The following is a 10,744-nucleotide window of genomic DNA, read 5'->3' on the forward strand; positions in this document are numbered from 1 at the left end:
AAAAAAAAAAAAAACCTTGCTAACGTTTTCCCAAGAATAAAAATAAATAAAAATAAGTAAAATTAATTGGATTGAAGGTGTGTTTGGGTGTGTGTTAGTGTATTTAGAAATTGGGTGCATGTGTGCGTGTGTCAGTAGGTCAAACTGTGCTGCCAAATGGGCTGTTGTGTATTATATATATAAGGCACTGCGTGTAAGCTCAAAAAAAAAAAAAAAAAAAATTGAAAAGTCAGGGAGGCACGTGACCCCTTTGGCCCCCACATCCCTCCGCCCCTGAGTATAGATAAGCGAGAAAGAGAATAAATCTATGGTAATGTTAATGAAATTTCATGACTATCTCTTTCCCATTGAATTATTCTAGTGATTACATCATATGTTTGTTTACATCTATCAACAAAATAATAATAGTTCAAAAGATAAGAGATAAGATAAATGAAGAGTTGAAAGGGCAAATATGTTTTCAAGGAGTGTCCTTGAATACATAAAAATGGAAATTAAAATTTCCAAACAAGAATAGCCCGAGGCTTAACACAAAACATCAAAAGAGAGTTTATGTGCCCCCGTAAAAAATTCATCCCCAAGCCGATCATTGAGGTGGCACATCAATATTGTTTCTTGAAAGATAGTTAGTTTTGGGGTGAGCTAGTGCTTAGTAGAAAATACGTTTAACAAGTTATGCAAATAATTGAGATACATATGATTATGCCATGTACTGTAAGGATAAAACTCAAATTCTCTTTTAAAAACCAAAAATGTTCAATGCATGATTCCAATTTAAACACTCATCCACAACGATGGAGTGGTAAATACGTTATGACTTTCCAAACCAGAGCCATGAAACCAATATACATATATAGATTTGTATACAGAAGATTGTATAAATGACTTTCGTTCTCTACTTTTGCAGACTCCTGAAACAGCAAGCTTGTAGACACTCAAAATTAAGTTTTTTTCACATTCGCTGACTCTATAAACGACATGCTCGTGGACACTTAAAAAACATTTCCCACATTCGTTCGGTAATATGCGCAAACAGGACAATTGAGCACCTTAACTCCCTGTGCGGGTACCAAATACGATACACAACTCAATTTTCGAAACCTGACTCAACTACCCAGACTCATACATTATTTACCCCTTGATATTTTCCAAACATCCACAAGATTGTAAAATCACATGAGAAAATTGTGATGCACATGGTGCACGAGTTTTCAAACCCAATTTTCTTAAGATTTGTTCAATTCACAACAACATGTAATTGTATCAACAATAAAAATTTTCTCCAATCCCACCATTTTTCACAATCTCAATATTCATCCGTTTTAATACATATGTCCAAGAAATTTCAATGACCTCATGTCTCAACACCATTTCCATAATTATTCACCAAATTTCAAGATTTAAGAGTCAATTTGACCAAATTCATTATTAAATCAAATTTAAAAATTAGGATTTTTAGAAAAATTGGGGCCTTCCTCCCATTAGCATATAAAAAGTCAATATTCATTCCCAACATAAAGAATCAATAAGAAATTTTTACAATTTTTCTCAAAATTTTTAGATACAAATTCCCATTAACTAAACAAACCGCTTTAATTTAACAAAGCATCTCATACCATATTACATCTAAGAAATTATCACATATATATCTCAAATTAAGAATATAATGAGTTAAAAGTACCCTACCTCAAAATTGAAGGCAAATGGTAAATACCCAACTTCAAGCACCAAGAAATGAGAAAACAATCGGTAGTATTTTTAGTCTAGACTTGTTCTTTACCCCTTTTTGAAAATCTAAGGTAGATCTAGGTAGAAATTAAGGAAAATTAAGGGTGTGTTTGGTTTGTGTTTGTAGAATAGTTTTTGAGATAAAAAGTACGAAAACTTGTTTGGTTTGTCTTTTTTCAGAAATGGTTTTGAAAAATTGCTTTGAGGAAAGAGTTTTAAAAAAAAGTGATTGATTTGATGTGTATGAGAGAGAGTGTGTGATTTTGGAAAGTAGATAACCAAACAAAATTTTGAGATTTTTTTTGAAAAAATTTGTTTGATTTGATTACTCTTGAAAATTTGTTTATAGAGAATTTTTTCCAAAATTTTTTTTGAAAAACAAACCAAACAGGATTTCGGAGGAAGGGTGCTAGAGAGAGAAGAGTTGGAAAAAGTGAGAAAAATGAGTGTTTGATCGACTTTTAAGTGAGTTGTCGTGGCCAGACTACTCAAACAAACTTTTCACCGCCTGAGCGATAAACGCAATGTTCTAAAAGTTTTACAGAGATATAGTAAAAATATTGGGAGTTTGGATTTTGTGCTCGAGCGATCACTTCATTGCTCGAACGATCTCACCGGCAAATATGCAAGATACTGAGAGCTGTACATTTACACTCGAACGACCAAATGACCGCTCGAGCAGTCTCCCAAAATCAACTGCTAACACTCTCTGTCCAAGGAATTAATATGAGAAAATAAACATTCATTCCTTCAACCAAGACGTAGAAGTAACTCAATTACTGATGGATGAAGGTTCACCAACGGCGAAAGTCGCTTTAGAAAGCCTGCCTCTTCCTTTCTTTGTTAAGTACAAGAGTAACAGGTACGCTTTACTAGTTACTACTCCTAATACCAATAATGGTAACTGATAAAGTAGTCTAGCGGTGACTAAGATATATTTGGAAATTGACTTTTACGAATAATTTTTAAAATTTTTCATATGTTTGAGAACCATTTTTTTTAATTGTGTAAAAAATCACGAATGACTAAAATGTTTTAACTTTTTTTTTAATGACTTTTTAATTATTCTTTTTTATTGTTATTATTTTTTAAGATAAATTACAAACACACTCTTCGAAATTTATTTAAATTACAAATTACTTCCTGTAATTTTAGAAATTATATTATGTCCCTAAGGTTTCTAATTTCATAACAAATAAGTCATTTTATTAATAAATCATTAAGTTAATTAACAATTTTTAATAATGTGAAAATTTTATTTCAATTAATAATTCAGATAATTTTATTACGATGGTGCTACATGCACCAGTTAATATATACACTAGTATACCAACTAGTGTTATAATATTATTATTGACCACATTTATTATACAAGTTACAAATATTTAAAACCATTCAAATGATGCAACATCATCTATTACTACACTAATGTGTACTTTAATTGGTACATATAGCATTATTTATTTTATTATTATATAGGTAAGCAGTTAAAAATTTTACTTTTTCAATTAATTCTGTTAAATAAAAAATTATGACAAAAAAACATTTGTAATTTTTCAAATTACATGAGATAATTTGTATTTTAAGTAAATTTTAAATAGTATATTTGTAATTTACCTTACTTTTTAACTTTTTTTTTAACCAAAAAAAAAAAAATTCATTGCATATCTGGCATGTATATCATTAATGCATTTAGTGGGTGTTTGAGAAGTGAATTTTTATGTAAATTTTTTTAATTGTAACATATTATTGGAGAAATTTTTTTTAAAAAATTTTGGGAAGATAGTTAGATTTTTTTGTGGTTGTATGTAATATTTGTGAGAGAAAAAATGAAATGATTATGGGGTTGGATGTAATATTTTGTTTGTATTTATTTTTTTTAGTTTTGCAAAAATTGTCTTTTAGTGAAAAAAAAAAAAAAAAAAAACCCAAACCAAAATCTTGCCAAACACCGCCTTAGCAAGAGACAACAGTACACCTCGAAGAGAAAACTTTTTTTTATTATTTTTTTACTAATGTTGTGTTTGGTTGGAGGATTTAAGAAGAGATTTGAAAAGAGGAAGAAAAAACGTATGTGAAATTAAGTAAAATATAGGTATATTTTATTCACATTTCACCTAATTTTTTCATTTTTCATTTTAAATCTCTCCTCAAAACTCTCAACTAAACAGAACGTAAATCTACAATAATTATATTGAAACAAGGGAACCAATGATGATTATCCATGTAGGAAATGATATGAAATGGTGACAAGATTACTGACTCTAAACATTAAAATGTGGGTTGACCGAATAGCCACAAATCCATGTTCCGGAAAGACGTTCATTTCAGCTTTCTAATTGCTTCTGGGCATTAATTAGAGATGGGGTTAGCACCACTCTTTCCTTTTCTTTTCCCTCAACAAATTCAATTGCAAATCAAAATGCAAACACCACATAAATATATAGACCACAATGCCCGAAATCTATCAGACACGGCTTGATGGCTGGAAAATAAGTTTCAAGCCTCCAAGAAGCTGAAAACTTGCTCCCTTTCCATCCAACTGAATCATTCTCAGTAATACAAGACATCCATTTACACAAATTTCAAGCCTCTCTCTACTTTTATTATTGGAGATGCATTTGAAACTGTCTTCAATCAAGAACAACCATGGAAGGTCGATTAATGAAAAGAGAATCAGTCGTAAAGACGAGACTTAAAAATACATCATCTAGCCATACAATACCACCTTCAACAAAACAAAAAATGTGATTTAATCATTTCAAAGAATGACAGAATCAACGGGTGAGTTGCCCGAGAGGGAACTTGTGAGATAGAACAAAGATCATTAAATCCTCCAGAAACCATTTAGTTACCTCTTTCTATTCGACAAAATAGTTTGACAGTTGAAGAAGGGCAAATAAAGTCACAGTTACTCTTAGAGTGCCGTCTTCATCTAAGGAAGCAATGGGAGAGAAGCAAAAAGAAGAAAAACATCTTGGAAAGTTACCAAGAACAATGAGATTTTGTGGACATATTATCTAATAAGAAAATGTCTGAGACAAGGTATAACCTACATGTCCATTTGAATAAGAACTTGTTCTATATGGCCACATTGAGCAACGACAAAAAAGAGAAGGTAAATTACATTGACTATCCCTGAGATTTAGAGAAAATACAAGCAATCTCACATTTTGATATAATTATACTAAGGGTTGGTTTGGAATGTTCTAAAAAAGTGCACTTTTTGACTTTTTAGCTTATATGGGTTGGGTTTGAGTTGGGTTTGATGTGATGTGCTAGAGAGGTGATGTGATTTAAATAAGATGATGTGACTTAAATAAGATAGTGACTTTTTGACTTTTTGTATTATTTAGTTTATGCCAAACCAACCCTAACTTCTCATTTAGTAAGGCTAAATGGATTGGAACTAATGCAGATAGTGTGAAAATACAAAAATAAATAAGGTAAAATATGCATTGTTATGTAAAAGAGATGACAACATTTTTCCATCTATATTGATGAAAATAGGACTAAGTGTTATGTTAATTAAAACCATAAGGAGCTCAATGTAATTATGTCAAAACTGCTGAGTTTATTATATTTTTTTCAAACCTCAAGGGAGGTCAGTGTAATTTACCCCCCCCAAAAACAAAGATTTGTAATCAAAGTATTCCTTAACAAAATGTCACAATGCAAAAATCTATTTCACTAAGTTACGGTTTCAGTTAATCTGGGACCTCATATCAAAAAGAAATTACTCTTGGGTGTACCATGTATAAAATGCTAGAAGAGTAGGGTTACCAACAGTCGAAACACAATGTTATTCTTCAGTAACCTATCACCAAAGTACAAAGAAATAAGTTCAAGGCGGCTTTAGTGCTTATTATTATTAACCTCAGTCGTTACACTGATTTTTAGATAATCCGACATCAGCATATGGAGGCAAAACAGTGGCTTAGTAGATGCACTTGGCACACAACATAAACATACTATATTTACAAGCATTCGGCTTACTTGTTTTTGAACAGTAAAAATACGATCCAACAGCCCAACAGCTAATTGTTTTCATCATCATCATCTAGTAACCGCCATGTATATATGCATTCAAGCGGTCTAACTCATCTCGATGCTCACTCACCACAGCACGAACCACATCTCCGATGGACACCATGCCTTTCATTTCCTTGTCATCGATAACTGGAATGTGCCTGATGCGATTATCTATAAATCAACAAGCCCAAAAGCTACATTAGATTCACTTGATTTAAAATTATGAAACATAATCAATAACACAGCATAATTTACCTGTCATCAGTTGCATTGCCTTTAGAACTTTAGTATCGGGCTTGACTGTGATGAGCTTGTTCTGCAATCACCAGAAAATATGTGTAAAAGAAAAAATGAAAATAAATCCTGAAGTACAATCTACACCACTGGTGGAAGGGGTAAAAGTTAATACCTCTTCAGTCATGATGTCCCCGACTTTGGTTGATTTGGATGATCTTCCCTGTACTATGATCTTCCTGAGATAATCTGGAATACAATTGCCAAATTAGACTATAATTAACTCGATAAAAATTACGACTGTACCACATCTAGTGCAGGTTGCAGAGTGTGTAGTCAAATGCCGAGTTAACATGATGCATTTTGGGTAAAAATCAACTCAATCTCAAGTGATCAATTTCATCTTCATCCTACAATGTTACATTACAAACTACCACTAAAATGTTACAGGAGAGCTATCAAACAAGATCTGTATTCAAGTATACAATTTCGAAGGAAAAAAATGAGAAATTACATCGCAGAAAATTGACAAATTTCTTGGTTATAATAATTGCAAATTTTCTTAGTTACGAACACAAAAGCTGTTAATTGAGAAATTTCTCAATTACAGTAACTACGAAATTACTTAGATACGCTCACTACAATTGTGAAATTTCTCATATATTTTTTGAAAACATAATTTCATATGTTAGACTTCACGGGCAGTTAAAAGTGTACACAACTGCAAAATTACAAACACTGTATGACTATACGTCAAAGAATGGATCAGAAACCATTCGAAAAATGGTGGAAATCATGCTTTAATGATCGGTTGTGGGTTCTTAGAAGTAGATAAAAGACTTCTCACTTACCTCTCTCTGTTATAATCCCAGCAATTGACTTTTGCTCCCCAGGTTTCACAACAACCAAGGCTCCAACATTGTGTTGTGTCATCTGCAATTGATAAAATTTATTTTCTCTTCACATAAAATGCTCGTATTATTAGAAAGAATAGACACAAAAAGAATTCAATACATAGACATGTACTCATGTACAAATGTGTGTACCAAATACACACAAATCGCATTTAACATACCGATTTCACAGCTTCATAAACAGTGTCATCTGTAGTACACCACAGCCAGGATCCGTCAGCACTTTTACCTTTGCCTTTCAAGATATCAGAAATGGTGGTGCTTTCAAAACCATGCTCTTCCATGCGAGAAGAGGCAGCTACTGACTCATAGCGAGGAAACAAAAGAGGGCGCATTACTGGGTTCACTAAACGGATGTGTTGAAGCACTGCATTCTTCCCATGTGACATCAGTTTTTGGATTCCACCTTGCATTTTTACCTGTTTCAAGACAATTTATTTCATTAAGAGTTCAAATGGCATCAATGTTGAACATCTCAAGATCCCGCTAGAACACAAGTAATTCTCAAAACATAATAATCACATGAATACAACATTCTCTATTTGGGCATGCCACCCAAATATGCCACTAAGTTATTGAATAAAATAAAAGAAAAAAAAAATACAACTATCAATAACTTAAATTAGTTTCCCAAGATGACGGTGAAAATTTAAAGTGGTTTTGGTAATGGAAAATGAATCTCAAAATTTTCAAAAGGTGCTGCTAATAGCATCCACATAATTTCTTAGGACCTCCCATTTCTTTGGATCCCCCCACCAACAAACTTAAAATTTTGTAAAAATTCTTTGGACACCCCCACTTAATACTAAAATTAACCTTCACCCTATCAAACCTTAACCCTACTCCCACTCCACCAGCTCCCTGTTGCCACCCTCCTCTGCCATCCCCAACTTTGTGTGTGTGTGGTTCGAGTGGGTTGCAATGGTGAGGGCGCCAAAGGGTGGGGGGGCTGCAGGGGTGAGTGAGGCTAAGGACGAGATGGGGGAGGTTGGGGAGGGTAGCCAGAGCTGGTGGTGGCTGGGTGGATGTAAGGTTGGCGTTAAGATTTGGGAGGTTAGGGTTCGAGGCAAAGTTGGAATTTTATTATGAAGTAAAATTGCAATCAGTGTGTTTGGTTCCAATTTTTTGGATTCAATTTTCTAAAAATTAAATATTTTATTTTTTGTATTTTATTGTTTTTAGTGAATTTTAAAATTTTAAGCATTTTTTTTTTACTTTTTTAGATGTACCTTATTTAAATGTATCTAAAAAGTAAAATATTTGTAAAATAATATTTTAAAAAATTGATAAATACACAAGAATATGAAAAATGTATTGAATTCTCAATTTTTTTTATTTTTTATTTTTGTATTTCTGGTATTTAGTAAATTTTCTATAGATTTTTTTCATAAATATTATACTTTTTAAGTGTATTTTTGTTAGGTGTATCTAAAAATTTTAAAAAATTGCTTAGAATATTAAAAAAAATTCAATAAAAATACAAAAAATACAAAAAATAAAAAATTTAATTTTCTGAGAAGTGAATGTTGAAATTTCAAACCAAAGAAGCTGAATAATTTTTTTTAATAGGTGGGGTGGGGGATCAAAAGAATAAGTTGAATGCTATGAGCATTGGGAGCAACTCCTCTTGAGACTTCATATTCTCCATACCTTTCAAGACTCCACCTCATGGCCCTATGAGGTCCATGACAATAATTTGAACCGTTCATTTTATAGGCATTGAAGAGAAGAACATATATATATATATATATATATAAATTAGCTTGATTGGACATCGATAGGTATACTAACTTATTGTATTTTGTTCCATAAAATGGGGGTTTTGATTTAAAATCATATTTACCATTCATTTTATAAAATAAAAAAAAAGACTTGGGGTCACTGTGTCTTATTTTGAGATGCATTATGAGCTTATTTTTATGATCTGAACCGTTCATTTTGTAGGATTTGTTGAGTACTTCAAGCCTACCAAAAATCATATTAATCGGATATCAATAACTATATGATCGAATTGCATATTTTTATACTATTTTTCAAAAGAAAAACTTCTTATTTATTTTTTTGGTTATCAATCATATAATTATTGGTATCCGATTAATATGATTTTTGGTAGGCACGAAGTACTTAACAAATCTTACAACATGAACGGTTCAGATTATAAAAATAAATTCATAATGCACCACAAAATGAGGCACAACAGTGACCCCAATTCCAATAAAAAAATGATTCATTAGTATGTCTATTGGTATCCAATCAAACCACTTGTTTCCAAATATATTCTTTCTCCTCGAGGCCTATGAGTTGAATGGTTCATATCACCGTCGTAGGCTCCGTGGAGCTCACAAAGTGGAGTACGTAGATGATGAGGTCTTGAGGGGAGATTCCCCCATAAGCATACATAAGCTTAATGGCATATGAATCTCATAATTTTCAAACAAAGCTTATGACAGGAGCTGCTACAATTGGTAGAGTGATGATCCATCTTGATTGACGAACTATTTTCCCTTAGATTTTGAGATGTTATTATATAAGGTTTTTTTTTTTTTTTAATTTTAATAACAAAAAAAAAAAAGAAAAGAAAAAAACCTATGAAATTAGAACAGATTTGGGATACCTTTTAAAAAATAAAAATCAAAATCAAAATCAATTTTTTGAAAGTCATAGATAGATCAGGTTAAAAATAAATAAATAAAATTGACACAAGCCATAAACATCACAAATGCACAATACAAATAACAACGAGAGACCATCACTAACTTCATCTCAAAAAGTATCTCAATTTCCTCCATAAACAAGCGCTTGCGTTACTCAAATCATCATACAGATGTGTATATATATATATATATAAATCAGATAATCAGAAGAACATTTAGCTTGAATGGGGAAGGTGAAGGTAAGGAGGCCTTACCTGATCTGAGATTTCCACTATCAGAGATGAGAGAAGAGAGAAGAGAGAAGAGAGAGAGATGGGCTGTGAATTTTATCCACCAATTTTATATATGTTGTCATGCCATCTGACAAATAAATATTAGGATAAATTACAAATATATCTTGAAATTTTATTAATATAGTTACTCATGAGGTTTTTTAATTTCATAACAAATTATTCTTTTTATTAATAAATTAAATCAATTAATAGTTTTTAATGATATTAAAATTATCTTTCAATTAATAATTTAAGTAATTTTGTTATTGTATAGAAGAATAATTATGAATTTTATTTTTTTAATTAATTCTTTTAAATAAAAAATTCTTAATTTTTCAAACCATAAGGACCAATCTACATTTTAAGTAAACTTCACAGGTGTATTTGTAATTTATCCTAAATACTAGGATAAATTATTCACAATTACATTCCCCTCTCTTTCTTTTTTCAATATTACACGGTCTTCTCATGTGATTAATGACATTAATCAGAGGGTTAGTTTAGTAATTTAAACATTAAAGATATTTTCGTTGATAACTATTATTTTACTTATAACTTATGTGGCATTTGGTAATGACTCATTTTTTTAGTTATAATTAAAAAGAAAATTACTTATGATATTTTGTGATAATTAACATTATAAATATTATAATTTGTATATTGTACACATAAAATAGTGTGTATTTTAAAATAACATATTGTTATGACAAAAGTAATAATGAAACAAATTAAAAAATTAATTACATAAATTCAAGAGAAGTTATTTAGTAGTTTTAATCAATACTTGACATCATACAGTTTAATTATCTTTAAAAAAAAAAAAGAAGATAAAATGGATGAGTCTCACTATCTAAATTAATAAAAATCAAATTAAGACACAACATGTATTTATTTGAATTGTATTAAATAA

General features: G+C 30.9%; 1 protein-coding gene across 1 annotated transcript; it reads right to left on the reverse strand.

The window, feature by feature from the left end:
- Positions 1 to 5,567: 5,567 nt before the first annotated feature.
- Positions 5,568 to 9,940, reverse strand: LOC114318454 (CBS domain-containing protein CBSX3, mitochondrial). The gene is made up of 6 exons (XM_028265346.2): positions 9,817 to 9,940; positions 7,070 to 7,327; positions 6,846 to 6,927; positions 6,170 to 6,243; positions 6,016 to 6,076; positions 5,568 to 5,931 (listed from the first exon to the last, which is right to left on the reverse strand). Exons 2-6 carry the CDS (start codon positions 7,319 to 7,321, stop codon positions 5,789 to 5,791), a joined length of 612 nt encoding a protein of 203 aa, XP_028121147.2. The 5' UTR covers positions 7,322 to 7,327; positions 9,817 to 9,940; the 3' UTR covers positions 5,568 to 5,788.
- Between the last annotated feature and the right edge of the window lie 804 nt (positions 9,941 to 10,744).

This window comes from Camellia sinensis, chromosome 3, assembly GCF_055761805.1.
Source record: "Camellia sinensis isolate YWXY chromosome 3, ASM5576180v1, whole genome shotgun sequence".
Taxonomy (NCBI): domain Eukaryota; kingdom Viridiplantae; phylum Streptophyta; class Magnoliopsida; order Ericales; family Theaceae; genus Camellia; species Camellia sinensis.

What these genes read in the sequence shown, in the direction of transcription:
- LOC114318454 (XM_028265346.2), bottom strand. Translation starts at nt 7,321, where the DNA reads ATGCAAGGTGGAATCCAAAAACTGATGTCACATGGGAAGAATGCAGTG. An exon ending in GGGACATCATGACTGAAGAG is followed by an intron (nt 6,077 to 6,169) that starts GTATTAACTTTT and finishes TGGTGATTGCAG; the next exon opens with AACAAGCTCATCACAGTCAA. An exon ending in GGCAATGCAACTGATGACAG is followed by an intron (nt 5,932 to 6,015) that starts GTAAATTATGCT and finishes GTTGATTTATAG; the next exon opens with ATAATCGCATCAGGCACATT.